The 18394-nt window shown below is 54.6% G+C and overlaps 5 protein-coding genes across 5 annotated transcripts; 1 reads left to right on the top strand and 4 right to left on the bottom strand.

Moving 5' to 3' along the window:
• Window positions 1–218: 218 nt before the first annotated feature.
• On the top strand, window positions 219–642 carry T310_7388 (Short-chain dehydrogenase/reductase; the record flags this gene model as incomplete). Its single annotated transcript, XM_013469826.1, has 2 exons — window positions 219–487; window positions 549–642. 2 exons carry the CDS (start codon window positions 219–221, stop codon window positions 640–642), a joined length of 363 nt encoding a protein of 120 aa, XP_013325280.1.
• Window positions 643–1260: 618 nt separating this feature from the next.
• T310_7387 (CCCH zinc finger and RRM domain protein) lies at window positions 1261–3806 on the bottom strand (the record flags this gene model as incomplete). Its single annotated transcript, XM_013469825.1, has 5 exons — window positions 1261–1626; window positions 1682–2706; window positions 2762–3484; window positions 3560–3678; window positions 3742–3806. 5 exons carry the CDS (start codon window positions 3804–3806, stop codon window positions 1261–1263), a joined length of 2298 nt encoding a protein of 765 aa, XP_013325279.1.
• Window positions 3807–4699: 893 nt separating this feature from the next.
• Window positions 4700–7549, bottom strand: T310_7386 (Translation elongation factor EF-2 subunit; the record flags this gene model as incomplete). The annotated part of the gene is made up of 5 exons (XM_013469824.1): window positions 4700–4717; window positions 4785–7216; window positions 7292–7349; window positions 7426–7441; window positions 7542–7549. The coding sequence occupies 5 exons, from the start codon at window positions 7547–7549 to the stop codon at window positions 4700–4702; spliced, it is 2532 nt and encodes an 843-aa protein (XP_013325278.1).
• Window positions 7550–8601: 1052 nt separating this feature from the next.
• On the bottom strand, window positions 8602–12840 carry T310_7385 (Fermentation associated protein; the record flags this gene model as incomplete). Its single annotated transcript, XM_013469823.1, has 1 exon — window positions 8602–12840. The coding sequence occupies one exon, from the start codon at window positions 12838–12840 to the stop codon at window positions 8602–8604; it is 4239 nt and encodes a 1412-aa protein (XP_013325277.1).
• Window positions 12841–14752: 1912 nt separating this feature from the next.
• T310_7384 (Fermentation associated protein (Csf1)) lies at window positions 14753–18341 on the bottom strand (the record flags this gene model as incomplete). Its single annotated transcript, XM_013469822.1, has 3 exons — window positions 14753–14799; window positions 14955–18196; window positions 18253–18341. The coding sequence occupies 3 exons, from the start codon at window positions 18339–18341 to the stop codon at window positions 14753–14755; spliced, it is 3378 nt and encodes a 1125-aa protein (XP_013325276.1).
• Window positions 18342–18394: the final 53 nt, after the last annotated feature.

Below are 18394 nucleotides of genomic sequence, written 5' to 3'. Positions count from 1 at the left end.
GCTGAGAGAAATCGAAGAGGTCACGACGAAGCGTGCTGGTGTTGTGCAGCTCTGGGAGCTCGACTACGGCCGGTTCGATAGCGTGTTGGCTGGCGTTTGGTGACAGGTGTCGTAGGGAGTTGCAGAGGCTGGATAAGGTTGTTCTCAATGCGGGTGTTGCGACGGAGAGGTTTGATCGAGCGTCTCGAAGGCCATACTCTAGAGCTCTATCACTGTCAATGTCATCAGCACTGACTGCTCTGCTGGCTTGTCTCCTCTTGCCTGTGCTGAAGCAGAGTGCTCAGCAACAGCACGATATCGATCCCGTCCTGACAGTCGTCTCGTCCGGCGTGCATGCCTACGCTCGGTTCAAAGAGCGCAACGTCAAGACCAGCAGCGACGACAACAACGACAAGCCCATGCGCATTTTCGACGTCCTGGACGATCCCAACCTGTCTGACATGCGCGATCGGTACTGTACCCAGTCAGTCTCCAAGCTCCTGCAGCTGTTTGTTTGCCATACGCGAGATCGCGGAGCGAGCTGCTGCTGCTGCTGCTGCTGGTACTAGTCCGTCCGTCACAATCAACACAGTCGACCCAGGCCTCTACCATACAGACCTGACGAGCCATGCAGAGGGCCGCACCAAACCCGTCATGTCTTGAGATCATGCGTGCTCTCCTAGCCTGGACAGCGAAGGAGGGGGCGCGCATGCGGGTCCATGCCGTGGTGGCGGGCAGAGAGAGCCATGGGGCGTTCATCAATCTGCGGGTGTATGGTGCAGAAGTAAGTTGCTTGAACGAAATCAGATGTTTTTCTTGGAGTTGGCGCCTCTGACGTGCGACATTCGTAGTAATTTGCAGTCCAAGTTCGTGACGAGTCCTGAGGGCGTGCAGACGCAGAAACGAGTCTGGTCTGGGCCGAGTTGGAGGCTATCTATCCTGGAGGATAGATATCAAGCCGGGAGTGACTGCTGTGCTGAAGGAGAATTGCTCTCTTCACTCTTTTTCTTTCTTTTTTCTCTCCACTCTCTTCTCTTCTCTTCTCTTTCTGTATATGCAATCCTTCAGCGTCTTGCTTTCTGTTATATCATGACTCTATTGTAGCAGTCGCAGTCCAATGCACGACTTATTAAACCAATGAATAACAAGACATAGGCTGCGATCATCGACATGACATATCTGTACATAACTCATCCTCAGTAATTAATAATAATAAATAATACAGCCAGACCAACCAGTCAACGCCGTGATGCTAGCTAAACTGGAGTCTGGACCTGCTGCTCATTGAACATCCCACGCATCATCCACCTCTGCCACATCATAGTCGACTTCGTGATGCGTCTGCGCCTGGGCCTGCGCATCCTTGCCCCTGTTCGGGTCCGACGGCTGCCGCTCCGGCTCGTCGACATGTTCATGCTCATGCTCCATCGCCGAATCCTCGTCCTCCTTGCGCTCTTCCGAGGAATCCTTGGGGGCTGCCGGCGGTGCTGGGGGATTCGCAACCCACGAGAACACCACCTTGCCCACCCCCGGGATCACCGACGGCCCGTAGGCCAGCTTCTCCGCCACGTACCGGTCTTTGAAGGCGACTATCAGCGAGTCGGACCGCTCCGGGTTTGGCTCGATCGATTCGTATTCGCCAATGCCCTGCCAACATTAGTATCAAGGTCGTTCATGCCATCAATCAACCAGAGAATCCTACAATCAAATACTGCTTCAACGCTTCGTCTTTCTCCGCATCAAACTCCACCCCTGACACAGCAACCCGTTTTGGCCGGTTATCCAGCCGCAAGACACCGCCGCGTCCGCGGAACGCCCCCCGTCCGCGATATCCTCCCCGGTACGAAGGATCGTACCCCCGTCCTCGAGGAGCATACCAGCCTCTCCCGCGGTAGCTGGGATATCCTCTGCCACGGCCCCGAGACGGCGGTGGCGACTCCGTGGCCGCGTTGGGGTCGATGCCCAGGCTCTTGGCCTCTGCCTCCAGAGCCGCCAGCTGCGCACGCAGCGCCTTCGTCTTCTCGCTCACATGCTCTTCCCCGGACGGCGGCGTCGTCGTCGTCTTCTCCTCGTGCTGGCCATTCGTCTCAGCCTCGATGCTGGCGCCCTTCTTCCCCAGCTTCTCCATGAGCTTGGCTTTCTCCTCTTGCTGCTTTTTCAAGAGCTCTTCGCGCTGCTTCTCCAAGGCCTGCCGGGCTTCCTCCATCTCCTTGCGCTTCCGCATCTTCTCCTCATACAATCGTTGCGCCTCCGACTGGTGCCTTTCAAACTCTTCCCGGTCAAACGGCTCTCCCTTCGTCGCCGAAGCCGGCCGCTGGGCGCCGTTGGTCTCCGGTTTGGTCGGCGGTTTGTACCAGTAGACCTTGACGAACCGGTTGTCGAAGACGGCTTTGGGACTGGACCACGCCCGCTTGGCAGCCGCATGGTCGTCGAACTTGACGAGCGCCAGGTGCCGGTTGGCCTGCAGCGACACTTCGAGGACGGTTCCAAATTCCGAGAAGTAATCCCGCACGACCTGCTCGTCGAGCTTATCGTCCGGGATATTCTCCACAACAATCGTCGTAATCGACTTGTCCTCGTTGGGGCCGACGTGCGAGAACTCGGCTCGGCCGCGTCCTCTCGCAGCAAACCCGCCCCGGTCGCCGCGGCCTCGCCCTTGTCCCCGATTTCTGTCAGAACCTCGGGATGTCTGGATATCAAGTATCTTCGCATTCGTGGGATCGTATTCTAAAGGAATTCCGTTAGCAAGACACATTGATTCAACACAGTGAATGCCACATACCGTCATCTTTCGGCGGAACAACAACCGGATCCTGTCCATGCTTGTACGGACACGCAGCCCCCATATAGCAGATCCCATTCGTCTCATAGAACGGACAGGGCTGGTCAGACTTGGCAGACTGGTCGCCCGCTTGCGGCTGGCCGGCAGCCCCAGGAATCGGCAGCGGCAGGCCTGGCATCTGCGGAAACCCCATGCTCTGCAGCGCTAGCATGGCTGCCATGGGGTTGTTTTGGTCAAAGCCCGGAAAGCCCTCTGGCATGCCAGGAAAGCCGGGCATGGGCTGGGGGAACTGCGCGTTGGGAAGACCCGGCGAAGGCCCGCCGTTGCCTCGGCCGCCACCACGCCGCGTGCGCGGAGTCTTGAACGACCGGTTCCGCGCGTCCCCCTGATCATTCTCCCCTTGGAAGCCCTCCTGGTATGTGCGCTTGCGGGAATTCGCGTTGTCGAATGCGCCCTGTTGGGTGGTAGGTGGCACATAACTGGGGACTTGCGACGTTGCCAGCGCTGCGTTGAAGGCAAGAGGTTGTTGCGCCGCCGCGGCCGCAGCAGCAGCCTGCACAGCCGGCGAGACCAAAGGCTGGAACTGAGCTGGGGGAGGCTGTTGCTGTTGTTGTTGTTGTTGCTGCTGCTGCTGTTGCTGCGGAGCTGCTGCAGCAGGGGCCGGCGGCGGTTCAGCCTTAGGAGCGTACCTGGCAAAGAGCTCGTCGACGAACGGGACGGTATCTAAAGCAGATCAGCATACATATTGAATTTTCACCAACCAGCGAATAACATAACGTAGCTTGTGGTGCGACGAACTTTCTTTCAAAAAGTCCTCCAGGTTCTCGATCGAGGCCTTGCGGATCTCCTCGTCAGGCGCATCGGATCGGATCAGGGCAAGAACATAGTCGGCCAGCACGTCAGAATCAGCATCAGAACTGCTCAAGAGAAAAAGAATTAGCAGCTGCACTTCCAGGACAGCAAGCAAGCGTCAGACCTACATATCTTCTAATCGCTGCACGACCCACTTCTTCACCTCCGCAGCTTGCTCCTCTGTGAACTGCATGTTGACAAGAGACGAGACTCCCGGAGCTCAATCCGGAGTCACTGGAGCTTGAAGAGGAAAATTGAGGCAGGGCCTTGCCCAGCAGTGAGCGCTCAGCACAGCACAGCACGCAAGCAAATGAATTCAAGCAGAAAAAAAAAAGAGAAATTGATTGACCGATTGGAGTGAGCGTTAGGAGAGTCGCCTAAGAGAAATTTCCCACCAACAGAACGACACTCATCAGAAAGAATCAGGCCATGGCACAAGAGTCCAGGACTGCACATGAATGACCAGCAGCAGACAGCCTCTTCTGGTCCGGAGAAAGCTTTGATGCGCCGCTGCAGTCGATCCCCAACCTGGCAAAACGCGCGAATCGCAGCAATCGGCTCACGTGACCACGCGGCGGAACGTGCAGGATTACATCAGACGATCAGTCTAGTTAGAATTTAGAAACTACAGTACTCTGGAGTTGATAGATATTTATGTATCTTTTTTGCTTTCATGTTCAAACTAACTAACAGCAAACAAACTCATTCGACATCACAAAGGAAAGAGGGAAATGCAATTCAGGATGTTCATGCCTTTATTCTACTCCCTTCTAGGTATCGATTTCCGGGCTGCATCTGACCGCACTGCATCTACATGCAAGAAACGGGCGCCAATCCCCATTGACGTGCTGTGACTCGCCTAACTGTATACCCTTCACTCAAGATTCTTTTTTTTTCCTTCTTCGTTTGATTTTTTTTTCCTTATTTCATTTTGGGTATGGGTTCAGCATTGGTATCATCATCATCGGCCTCGCTAAAAAGAAAAAAGCTGCTTCGCGGCCTTTGCTTTTCTGCGTGGGTCGTCATACTCGTAACAATTGGCTTCCAGATATCGTCAAGGCGAGATCTGCCCGACTCGCAATGCTTTTACAGCTTGTCGTAGTACTATAGGCGCCGTCAGTATCATCCGGAATATATATATAAAGAAATATAAATAAACACAAGTACTTACGTTCTCGTAGCCCGGAACCTGCTCCTTGAGACCCTTGCGCTTCCGGGTCTCCGCAACGATCTGACCAGGCTTCGTGGTCGGGTCGAGAGGCGAGCCACCAGGCAGGATGGCCCAGTGGTCGAAGACAGACTGAGGGAAGGCCTGACCACCGGTGGCGGCACGCAGATCGCCGGTGAAACCGAACGATTCGTTGACGGGCATGTAGGCCTTGACGGTGAACAGTGGCGTACCCGGTCTCTGCTCCTCGGTGTAGACGTGACCACGACGGCGGGTGAGCACACCGTAGATACCACCCATGGCCTGCTCGGGCACCGTGATCTCGACGTTGAAGATGGGCTCCATGATGCTGGGCTCGGCCAGCAGGGTGGCGGCGTACAGCACACGACGCGCCGTGGGGATGATCTGACCACCACCACGGTGGATGGCATCCGCGTGCAGGGTCACATCCATGATGTTGAAGCGGATCGCGCGCATCTGCTCTTCCGCAATCGGACCTTCGCGGGTCGCCCACTGGAAACCAGACACGATGGAGTCCTTGACTTCGTTGAGGTACTGGACGGCCTTGGTCTGGTCGACAATCAGGTTGGGACCGGTGGTGTCGGGACCGAAAGCCCAGATCTTCCGGGCGTCGGTGACATCCCAGCCGTACTCGTCGGCCATGAGACGGGCCCGGACCTTGAAATCGTCACGCGGGTTGATCTTGCCCGACTCGATGGCCCGGCAGACCTCCTCATCCAGAGGCTGGGCCACAACGTACAGACGGTTGTGCTTGTTGGGCGACTTGGACAAGGCGGTCATGCTGGACTCGGCGCCAACAGTCTCACGGTACTGCACGACGGGGTCGGAGACACGCAGCGGCACACCGGCGTGGTCCTCCTCGAGGTCCTTCAGACAGATCTCCAGGTGCAGTTCACCGGCACCGGCGACGACGTGCTCACCGGACTCGGAGATGAAGGTCAGGACGCAAGGGTCGGACTTGGCCAGACGCCTGAGACCTTCGACCAGCTTGGGCAGGTCGTTGGCGTTCTTGACCTCGACGGAACGCTGCACGACCGGCGAGACAGAGAACTTCATGACCTTCAGGTTGTGGGCCGTCTCGGAGGTGGTGAGAGTACCCGACTTGAGCAGGAACTGGTCGACACCGACCAGACCGACAATGTTACCGGCCGGGACATCCTCGATGGGCTCGACGAAACGACCCATCATGAGGATGGTGCGCTGGATGGCCTTGATGTACAGGTCGTCCTTCTTGCCCGGGGTGTAGTTGGGACCCTGGATGCGGACCTTCAGACCGGAGCGGACGGTACCGGAGAAGACACGACCGAAGGCGTAGAAACGACCCTTGTCCGAGGTCGGCACCATCTTGGAGACGTAGAGCATGAGAGGACCCTGCGGGTTGCAGTCACGGATGCTGATGCAGGCCTCATCATCGGTCGGACCCTCGTACAGCGTCTCAGCACGGTACTTCTGGGCGGTGACAGGCGAGGGCAGGTGCAGGACCATCATCTCCATGAGGGCGTCGGCGGCGGGCAAGAACTTGCGCATGACGGTCTTGAGCAGCTGCTTGCCCTCCTGGTCCTTCTCCTCACCGACCAGCTTGATGTCCAGCTTCTCGAGCAGGGTCGCAATCTCCTCCTTCTTGTTGTGGGTGATGGCGGAGAAGATCTTGAAGATGGGGTCCAAGATGAACTGGTTGAAGGCACGCTCCAGAGGCTTGCCCTCGTACTCGCCAGTCTTGGTCCACTTCTTGGTCTTGGGGTTGAAGTAGTTGTCACCCCAGAGACGCTCCATCATCTTGTTGCGGTCGACACCAAACTTCTTGGCGTACTTGACGGCAAACTGGCGGACGGTGAAGGCCCATCCGTGGAGACCGGAACCGAAGGCGACGGTACCCTTGTCCGGATAGACCTGGACGTCACCAAGCACCTTGTCGAGGTAGGTGGCGATGATGACATTGACGGACTCGATGGTCCGCGAGAAGGACTGGTACAGGTCCTCCTTGGAGACCTGCAGCTCGAGCAGGGCACGGTCGACCTTGTTGATGACGACGACGGGCTTGATCCGCTCGCTCAGGGCCTGGCGCAGCACCGTCTCGGTCTGGACACAGACACCCTCGACACAGTCGACGACGACGAGGGCACCGTCGGTGACACGCAGAGCGGCAGTGACCTCGGAGGAGAAGTCGACGTGACCGGGCGAGTCGATCAGGTTGATCAAGAACTCGTTACCGTCGACCTTCTGGGGAATGTCCTTGAGGTCTTCGGGGTCGGGCAGTTGGGCGTACAGGGAGATGGCCGTGGACTTGATGGTGATACCACGTTCCTGCTCATCCTGACGCGTATCGGTGAAACGGGCCTCACCAGCCTTTGCGGCGGAAATAATACCAGCACGCTGGACCAGCGAGTCGGTCAGGGTCGACTTTCCATGGTCGACTAAAAAACAGTGAAATTGCAGTCAGAACACCACAATGCCCACACCAGCGGCAGAGACAACCGGGATAGACGTACCGTGGGCAATGACGGACATGTTCCGGATGTTGGCCGGCCGGTCCATCAAGGCCCGGATCTGGATGTTGTTGTCAGGTGTCAGTGCTGCTGTCCACAGTCGACCCCTCCAGGCGAGAGCGGGGGAGCAAACCAACCTCTTCGATCGTGAAGCTGCAGAGAGAAAGCACACGTCAGTCCAGCGTCCATGGCAACGAATTCGGCTCGCATGCAGGGCAGCATGGCGATGCAGAGCAGCAGGGGAGAGGCTTACTTGACCATCTTGACGGATTTTTTCTCAACGGCCCTAGAGGCGGGGTTGTGCGATCAGATGTGAAAAAAGAAGAAGAAGAAAGGGACCACCAAGCGCAGAAAGCGACACACAGAGAGTCAGGATCGAGGACTGGCTCGACCTGAAGGGGGCTCTAGCGGAGAGGGAACCTGTCTGCGCTACTCCTGCGATGAGAAGAGAGCTGGGGGGGAGAGAGAGAGGGAAAGGTGTGCGCAGCAGCAGGCGAGGCGAGGGAAAAACGGCGGAAGTGGGGAAGGCCAGCGCTGGGCAGGCAGGATTTTGCCGACTGCCAGACCACAAACCCTGCTCGCTTTTTCATTCGTGCGAGTCTGGCAGCTCTGCTACGTTCCAGTTTTTGTCTTCGTGTTTTTTGGTTTTTTTTCTCCTGCCCCTCGTCTACGCAGCCCCTCATGCCCCAATGCAGCGGTTCGCTCGCACGACGCAGCCAGCCAGCCTTGACAGAGGAAAATACAAAGAGTCATCGGATGACTCGAAGCGTTGCCTCTGATGTAATCGGATTACTCATACTGCTCACAAGTGACTCTACCTAGGTACTGTACATACAGTACAATGCGTGTGCGTTGCTGGAGCACCAGGGCAGGAGGCAGCAATGACAGTCGTCCTGCCCACCGTGATCCAGCGCTTGTCAATTACTGATCCAGACGACTGTTCAGCATTTGTCATGACAGACATTATTATTATTAACAGAGCAGCAATTATTATTCTGCCCGCGAGGGGCTTCCACGGTTGCCGTTCGCGGCCAACGAGGGGCTCGGCCAATCAGCGAGCGAGGGGCAGGTGATCCCGGCCCACTCACCGCCAGCCGGACTTAAAGGACTTAAGCGGACACGAGAAAGAAAAGAAATTAAGAATCAATTAAACCTCTATCTCTATATACAATGCAGCCTGCTATGGTACAATAATAATGCATCTCGAGTAGAAGCCATAGAATAAATACGTATACAGGAACAATCCCCCAAACCCAGAAATACGCCAGCCAAACTCCATCTATGATCAATCTCGAGACACCCACTCCGTCCTCTCACCCCAGAATCTTCGAATACGCGTCTTCTACCTCCTTGGCCACCTCCAGCAGCGTCACGATGATGATCTGGTGCGTGATGTTCGGCAGCTTGTCGCGGTGCAGCCCAATCCACTCCAGCGGCGGCGTCGCCTCGCCCATGTCCCGCAGCTGCGGCGTCTCGATCAGCGGCGGCTCCAGCGGCCGGTAGACGTACTTGGACTGCGGCACGTTGACCACCGCCGTGATCTTCTGCTGCTCGCCCTCGCCCGCATCCGCATGCTGCTCGTCGCCCTCGTGCTCCGCTTTAGGTCCGCCCGTGATGCGCACGGCTGACGGCGGCAATGGCTTCCCCAGCCGGCTGGCGAGCGCCCGAGAGTGACTCGTCCACATGCCGCGGATGAAGCTGATGCGAGAGTAGTTCCACCCCACGTCGACCTTGCCTTCAAAGGCGCTCTTGAAGATGTACTCGATCTCGTTCGATGCCATCGTCTGCCACGTCTCCATGCTTGCCACGACCCGGGGGACCTTCAGGATCGTGCCTCCTCGAGACCCCGTGGCCCGCGCAGCCACCTCGTCCACTGATAGCTCGGCCAGCTCCACGGCAGACGGCCGACTGATGCTGGACAGGGCGACGCGGAGTTCACCCAGAGTAAGTCCCAAGGCGCTGTGGATCTTGTCGTCCTCCAGCGAGACGGCAAACCGCGCCTGGGCGTCGAGGGCCTCCATCTTGAGGATCTGGTTGTCAAAGAACGTGCTGGGAAAGGCACCAACGTTGATCGCTTGAATGGTCACAACGACATCGGTATGCAGCGAGATCGGTGCCTTCGCGGAGCTCTCGTCCTTCTTGGACGTCACAATGGGAGGTGCGTTGGTGCTAGAGCTAATGACCGACGACTTGCGGCGCAGATACCGCTCAATTTCCTTCAGAGAGGCTTCGTATGCGGCATACTTGTCCTGCACCAGCCGCTGCCACGTCTGGAAAAGCGCCAAAGACTGCGACGCAGTCAGCGTCGTGCAGAAGACTTGCACTTTGTCGCCTTCGAGAATGCTGACTAGCTGATCTTGGGACGGCTGGGTGCTGCTGCGGACATTGTACATCAAGAACGCAAACGCGGCGATATCAGCCACGAGGAACGGCTGATACTCGAACGACGCGTTGGCCTGCAGCTCATCAAAGGCCACCGAGGCCTGAATCAGCGGAGTCCGGCCCGAGGTTGGCGTCTCGTCCGGCCACTTGATGAAGGTCCGGACTTTGAGCTTTCTGAGCTCCACAGACCCGCTCATTCGCCCCCTGCTTTCGATAGCCATGGTGTCGAATCCCGCGCAGAGGTTCTGTTCCCAATCAGACGTTTTCTTGGACGAAACCCACAGGTCCTTGATCGTAAACTCGGCCTTGCCAAGTGTCTGTCCCAGATCGAGCTGGATATCGAGCTCGTCGATGGCGATGGCCGTATTCCAGGGAAAGGCACCGGCCGATGCAACCTGCTGATATCGTTGTACAATCAAGGCCTGTGATTCCGCTGAGGGGCTGGGGGACGTGGCGGTGAACGTAGCCTCATCGCCAGAAGGCACCCAGATCTCTCGGAACAGGAGGAAATCTTGGACTTGTTTTGCGTTGACCATAATCTTCATCGGACTAACTTTGAGAATAGCAGAGATGCCGCTGCTGGTGCTGACGTGTTTGCTGTTCATGAGCGACACGACGATTGACTTCACCTCAAAGCTCGCTGTCGATTCATTGGAATACACATGCTTGACCGACGCCTGCAGGTCGTTGAATGCAATGAGAATAGCGAAGAATCGCCGCTGCTCGGCAGACTGGACGGTGTTGACAGTCACGTAGATATCATCAAACCGCGCAGTGGCGGCGACCCGGGCGATCGGTTGACAGCTTAAGCTGAACTCCTGCTTACAGATCCGCAGGCCGATGTTCAGCTTGCAACGGCCCAGTATCGTCTCTGGATTGGTTGCGTCCAGCGAATTATCCTGCACCATCTTTTGCGGCTGGAGCTTGCTCGAGGAAGACGGTCTGGGTTCATCCTGCTCACCCACCACCTCCTTAACGCTAGCCGATATCTGCTTGATAAGAGGAACCACGGTGGGGTACAGAGTGTTGCTTGAAGGGCTCACCCTCAGCTCTGCATTCAGGGTTGGGTCTTCGGTCCCACTATCGCCATATTGCACTTTAAGCGCAACACCTGGAGCTCGGAGCGAGGCAGTGGTCGCCGAGTCACCCTGCACATACTGTCCATATTTGCCCTCAGCAGGTCGACTGCCCCTCACCGTCGCCGCAAGCAGTGTCTGTTGGTCATCCAGCTGTCTGCCAAGCAACGAGACGATGGCTCCAGCAAAGTCGACGTCGACGAGCAGAGACGACAGGCGCTTGTTCCCAAAGAGACCTTTTCCATTTCCGCTATTGGATTGGGAAGGCGACGTAGCCCAGATCGCGTTGGCCTCGCGCAGCTTCTCACTAGCGGAAGCGATGGAATTTTGCAAGAGACTGGCAGGAAGTATGAATTCGGTGGTCGCTCGAATGTCCAGAGACTTGCCCGCCGCCTGGAAGGCCAGCCGTAGATCTTCCTTCGTAGATAGATATGCGACGTTGAAGACGATCTCCGGCATCAAAGCCGAATTCAGAGACCGCTTCCGTTTGTCCTCATGTTTGGGCGTCATCTGCAGTTGCATGTCTTGGATTCGGAGCTTGGCAGCATTCTCTCTCGTGGTAGATAGAGTCACGTAGCGGATAGAGAACACCAGATCTTCCGGCTGATATCCTGATTTAGCGCATGGGCCATCCATGATCCAGCTCGCCTGGATATTGGCCAACTCCACCGAGTACATGGCATTGAACAAAGCCTGTGACTGCGGTTCTGACTCGTCCGTGATTTTAAATTCCGGCACCTGCGTCATCAGTCCCTTATTCCGCGGCCGGGCCAGACGTCCCAATTTTCTGAACCGCTTCATGTCCTCGGAAAGATCGAGCGTCTTGATACGTTCTTGTAAATGAGCCGCAATGTCGATCACCAGAGACGCTGTTTCGGCAAAAAGCTCTACATCCAGGCTTTTGCTGGTCAGGTGATATGCTCGCACGATTTCGTTCCGCTCGTTCAGTCTCGATGTGCCCACAATACCGGCGTCTAAGACGAGACTGCCATAAGGCCGAACCTGTGATTTCTCCTGTCTCCTCAACTCGAGGGCAATTTGAGACACGTTGATATGGAATTCTGGATATCCAGAGGGATATCTTTGTCCCGAGGCATTGTCCAGGCGCATCTGCATGGCTCCGAAGCTGAAATCCATATCCGCAGAGTATTCTTTACTTCTCAGGCCCGGGGCGCGAGCGTGAATCCCCATGCCCGCCATCGTGAGCTGTATGTTGTAGAGAATTTCACGGCTCTTGGAACTGTCTGAAGAGCGTGGGGTCGGGTCCTCCCGAACCAGAACATCCTCAAAATGTAGGTGAAGTTCCTCCACACTTTCCTTGAAGTCCGACACAAAGTGAGATATCTCTGGGCGATTCACGACGTTCAAAAGACTGCGCAGCGCACTGGCTTGTAGCCTGATAAGTTCGACTGTGACGTCGGCCTTCAGCCAGATGAGATCTGGCGACAGTCTCCCGAGAATCCTTCCGTTGATTGGAGGCACATGGACTTCAGACACGGTTTGCGGTTTGCCTTCTTCCATAGACTGAAAGACGTGGTAGTTGCTTTTGATGTCGAAATCAACTTCAACCCCACTGTCTTTGCTGGACATGACGGACATGCGAGCTACCTCGCCATGGATTACGTAATTCAAAGATGGAAGAAGACAGAAGTTGATTTGATAGTCATCCAGGAATAGAGCAACATGGAACTGATGGACGTCGGACTTCTTCTCCGGCTTTTCAGCAGGAGGAGTCGAGGGTCGGCTCATCGTCTGCAGTTCAAGTCTTTGGAGAAGGTCACGGACATATCGCACTTCATCTTCCACGACCCGATCCGCGGTATGGATGAGACCCAAGGGATCTTCTCTCATGTCATAAAGGAACTTCTGACACGAGCACGCGACCTTCCAGTCGTATACCACATTGTCCAGACTCCTATCCAGCACATAGGAGCTGTAGACGTTTGGTCGCAAGATTTCCCACAACATCAGCACTTTGGACCGACTCGAAAATTTGGCTGAACAATCCTCGGCGCTGAGAAGAACGCTCATCTGTTCCTGCACCTCCGCGTGTTGTGGACGATGGACCAACGAGCCTTTAAGCCCATAGCCCATCAATGCCAGTCCCAGATTAATCCCATCGAGGGTAACAGATCCAACATCAGCCCCGAGAACAACATGCAACTCAAGGGGTGCCTTCTCTTTAATCTCTGTGGCTGCGGCGGGTGATGTAGATTCGAGCGTGATACTTGATATTGTCCTTGTAACTCCTTCCACAAGATCGAGTATCTCCCAGCGTAAACGTAAAGCCGCCGATGCACAATATGACCGCAGGCTTATGATTTCCTTGTTCCCTTCCGAGGTAGCCTCCTTTTGGTGCTTTGGTGAACTGACAGCAAGCGCAATGAATAGCCCCTCAACAATAAAGTCGCTCTCTTTCGGACCAGGGTCAACGACGAAATTGAAAGTTTTGACTGCACATGAGAAGGTTGTTGAATTGACAGGGGCGTCATCGTTGGGTTTGCTGCCTAGGTTACCCCAGATTTTCTTCATTGCATAGCTTTTCTCAACACGAGCAAGGTCCCAAGGGCGCCATTCATCAAAACTTTCCATAACCATGGACTTGGCGTTTGGTGGACAGGGGTCCCTAAGATCGATACAGTTTGTCTTCAGGGCTTGCTGCCTGTCCGGCGAAAGGTTCTTGTAGATGTTGCGCAAGCGAGATAAGATTTTCCATGAATCGTGGAGTCGCAAATGGGACCGGGCCACTCGGAGGACAGACGAAGGCCGTGTTAAGAACAACGGGTCAGGGATGCCAGCAGCAGACTCTGTAAGTGACCAGACTAGGTAGCGTAAACGATCGACGCTGGAAGACGCTTGCTGGAAAGAGGAGGTTATGGAATCGAGCAGGGTCGTAGTTCGTTGCACCAAAAATGCGAGCGGCTCCACCGACTTCGTCGATGTCACTGTCTCGAATGATCGCATTTGAAGATGGGACTGCGTGCTCGGGACGGTCGCTAGCCAGAGGACAATTTCTCTCAAGGAGCAGCTGAGCTCTGCTTGTTCTTGAAAAGCATCTGCTCGTTTACCCAGAGCGGAAACGGACAACATATCCGCTGCTGCATGGATGACCACGTTCTGCTGTATGCCGTTCACCAGATCATCCTCTTTCCGTTCCACCTCGGTTTGAAGTGTCGCCTTGAGATGAGTTAAAGACACCTTATATTCATCTTGAAACTGAAACTGAGAATCATTCTCGGAATCTGACAAATTGAGGAGTCTCAATACTGTGGACGGAATTCGGACAGAGAAGCTGGTCGTCGCTTTCGGCGATTTTATTGCTTTCTCATGCTTCACGATATCGGACACAACACCCGTTTGGAGCGAATCGATTATATCGACTGGTTCGACAGGCTCCAATCCCTGAACTAGCGAGGACAGGGCAAGCAGGAATTCTGGAGTGCAAAACCCTCTGAGCCCTGGAGAAAGCTCACAGAAGATATCCACATGAGTTGTCTTATCATCTTCGGAAATTCCAATGAAATCACGGTCGTTAACGGAGGTTTCAGTTGCACGAGTAACAGGAGGAAGAGGGGGAAGCTGTGTCGAGTCTGGGACAACCTTGTAATAGTGAAAGTGTGGCATGGCCCATGGACTAGAGAGAGCGAGTATCGAGGGCTGCGGCTCTTCCGACAGAGAGTCGTGAGGATAGAACTTGGTCTCCCCTCGTTGTCTGAAGTGCCGAGCCTTGTCACCCGAGACACGATCATCATTCGACCGAACCTCGGAAATTTGGCTTTTAGAGCGAGACATGCTTCCCTTCGGAATGCTGCTCTTGCTGTGCGAACTTGAAGCACCCAAAGATAAAAAGGAACTCTTATGTTTCAGGCTGCTCTGAAACCTCGACGCAGAACTTGAGGACGACATGTCAGACCACGCTGTCGCATCAACAACCGGCTCAGGCATAGACGGAACCACCATCGCTGGCGGATCAACTCTAGTACCCTTCCCGGACGACGGGATCCCATCAGCTTGCTCTGGATCGAGCAGTAGCCACGGTGTCCGATGAGTCCTCTGATCATGCAACCTTATGTGTTCTTGTTGCAATCTGCGATCCTCGTGAAAGTTCGACTTCCGGTGCAGCATTGTTAATTTGACATTTGTCTCAAAGAGGGCGTACGTAGTCACAGAGCTGTATCCTTTCCCCTGCCATCGCGCAGGCGACTTACGGTCAACTGCAGCAACAGTGATATTGGGAACTGTAAGGGATAGTCGTTTCGAGAATCGCCACCGGGCCCAGTCATTGAACTGCACTGTAATGGCGTCACATCCAAGAATCAACGCAGTTCGATCCACCAGGACAGACATGTGAACCGATGCAACTCTTGCACGCAGGAATGTAACATCGTGGAGAGCAACCGGATGCAATGGTGGTAGAGCGTTTTCGTGGTCATCGAAAGTGAAGTCAATATCCCGCAGCGCCGCCAGCAGGGATCTTAAAAAGTCCGGAGAGCATTCACCCACGACTTTCCCTACCTCAAAATCCCAGTTGCACACGTATGTTGGCTCCGTCGGCGGCAGTCCAAACAAGCGATGCCCGTAGATCGAAACTCCATCGATAAACAATTGAGTGTTTGAGACACTGACTGCACCGTTGGAATCCAGCGATTCTAAGGACACCTCAACAGGACTGAGAGCAGCTTGCAGGTCCATGTAGTAATTCGTGAATCGCATGTCCAACTCGATGGATGCGGCAGTCAGTCGGAGGCTTTTCGAATGATCGTAGATATTGGTCGGAAGGAGCACACAGGGGCTATCGACGTTGACACGAAGAATAACATCAAGATCATTGCTCTTTCTATTTGGGTTCAAGCCATGTGCGCCCGACGGTTCCTGGGCGTTAGCAGCCTCCTGAAACTCTTCCAAAGTTCGGAAATGGATCTCTTCGCCGAAATAATTCTCCCTAACTCTCATGAAGTACCGAATTAGGAACCCGTACAGATATAACCTCGGAGATCCGCCAGAAATATCCATCACAAGAGTGTCCGTTAATGCTGATGAGGTGGCACTATTGTACGTGTAGCTGCCATTGATGATCAGATCATTCAGGGTGGCAACCGATTTGTCCCTCAGGAAAGTATGGAGCGTGTGCCACAATGGGGTCAAGAGATCAAGACCTCCGTCTTCCAGCTTTAGCTCGAAAGTGACGGTATTTTCCTCAGGCTTATACTTTGTGGCAGGTATCCCAACATGGGACGTCAACTGTTTCCCTTTGACTACCACAAACGTGTTATCGTCCAGGTCCGAGGGATTGTTGATGATGTTCGAGTCATTGACATTCATAAAGAGCTGGAAGTTGGTAAAAAGAAGTTTGATGTTGTAAATGAACGGAACAAAGGTATAGTAATCCGGAGCGGAGCCAGAGGTCCAGTCGCTGACAAGGTCTGTTATAAGAAATATATGGTCTCTTAACAAGAACAATTCCATGTCGCGGCTCTCTACCTTGAACTCCCATTGATGGAGACTATTCCAAGTAAGCGAGTTGGAAAGATCACAGGAGATTATCTGACGCGGACATTGCCATAACAGCCCATGATTGACGCTTGACGACATCCTGGACTCGCGAAGATCGAGGGTAAGATAGTTGTGATAACCCGTCTTGGAAGGAACCATGTCCATATTGTAGGTTATAGTTGAATCTCGAGATACTCGCAGGGAGAGCCATCCAAACGGACGGATTTCAGGTCCGACTGTCCCTTTCTCACCCTCCTTGTTTCGCCACTGTCTTTTCTGTTTTTGCTTTTTCAACTTTGACACCCCGCGGATGGCGTCAGCTCGACCTTTCCACTGCCAGTCTTTAGATTCCTCTCTAGTTGGGATCCTCAATGTTGTGTCTTGATTGATCTCTACGCGAACCCTGAATACCGTGCTTCGTCTCCAGGCCCCTGGTGTCAGCGGCTCGGCGGGCTGGGCACTCCGATAAGGATTGGGGAAGAAAACGTTCTGTAGACCAACCCGTTCCCTATCGGCCCAAGGGCCGTAATTTATCGTACCGCCGTCGATCTTCAAATCGAGTCCCCATTCGGGAGGATTACTTCCATTGATATCTTGCGATACTTTCCGGATGGAAGAAGATAGCTCGGCTTGCTCGGAAGGAACCCTTCCAGGAATGTCCCAATAGTAGGTCAACGTTAACGCGGGACAGTCGACGAGCGTTGAGAATCTTGCGTACTCTACAGAATTCCAACCCTCGTGCTCATCTGTGTTTTCATCCAGGTACCGAGTGAGACCGAGCCATCTGGTCTCGGGAGAAAGACCGGTGCGACTAGCGGATATCGTGTTTGGACCCCTCTCATGATGCGAGTCGACGTGGAACGATTCCACCGACTTCTGGAAATATGGAATCAGATCCCGAATGCTATGCCATATCTCACGTTTCTTGCGCTGGTAATTGAAAAGAGTGGCTCTCTTATGTCCCTTTCGCTTTTCATCGACAGGCATCGAACTCAGTGTATGGGCAGCTGCCGCTTCAAGCTGAAGGTACTTAAAGTCGGGGTTCGGCCGCAGCTGAATGATGGGGTGAGTGAACTCGAACGTGAAGATTTGTCGATAGAGATCTAGAGGGCCTGCATCGCTCGCATCAATCAACCCGGTTGCTTTTTCAAATGTCACTGTGAGAACCGATCGTGTATTCTCGTTCCCGGCGACAATTGCTCCCTTGGTGCACTCCACTTTGACCGGCAGCAACTGCAACAATTTCGAAATGGAATCCTCTGTGTCCGAGTCGACCGCATCTACATGCTGATCCGACGACACGGTAGATTCAGCATGACTATTCCTGGCTGAGGAGCTTTCCCTGATAGAAGGATCGCTCGACGTTCGGGTGGGCCGGGCGGAGAGGCCTTTCCCTGAGCCCTGCCGGGAGCTGGCATATCCTGTCGATTTTGCTCCGGGTGAAGGAGATCTTGAGCCATGCGTAACGGAATCCTGGTCCCCGGCACTGGCAAACCCGGAGAGTATATCATCATACGCAGGGGTCCGATTATAGATGAACCACTCCAGGCCGTAGACGGTGATCACTATACGACAAGGAAGACGGTCCGCTTCTGCCACACCACCCGTTTCTCCACGGTTAGCAGCATGCTCACTATCGTGATCACTTCCCGAGACCGCGTCGCTGTTTCTCTGCGAGGAACCCGGTCGACATTTGGATCCACTTGCCCTCGCAAGGTCGACTCGTTTGACAGCACGCTTCCAGTAGTTCCATGTCACGTAGCCGCCATGAACCAGAATGGTTTCGTTCACACCATGGTACCGGATGCCTTTGAAGAAGATCCTCCCACCCAGTAAGGAGATCTGGAGAGCTTGGATGTCGACATACGCACGATAGTAGTGCCACGTGTACGCTCGAACGCCGTAGGAAACAAGGGTCGCGAAGAGGCGGTTGAAGTAGAAAAAGAAGAACAGGGAGCTGGCATTCTCGTTAGACACGGCAAGGAAGAGTATAGCTGGGGAATTGGGGCTCACAGGATGCCGCAAACAATCAGCTCTACCAGGAAGAACCTAGAGACGAGTGAGAAATCGGCCAGACCGGGGGATACACTGGCATCCAGCATTACCAGTTGAACTGAGGACCCGACGTGGGGGGCTGCAGCTTCAAGTCAGTCGA

Source organism: Rasamsonia emersonii (genome assembly GCF_000968595.1).
Source record: "Rasamsonia emersonii CBS 393.64 chromosome Unknown ctg1118621760535, whole genome shotgun sequence".
In the NCBI taxonomy this organism is placed as follows: Eukaryota; Fungi; Ascomycota; class Eurotiomycetes; order Eurotiales; family Trichocomaceae; genus Rasamsonia; species Rasamsonia emersonii.
This window is presented reverse-complemented; position numbering and strand designations above follow the sequence as displayed.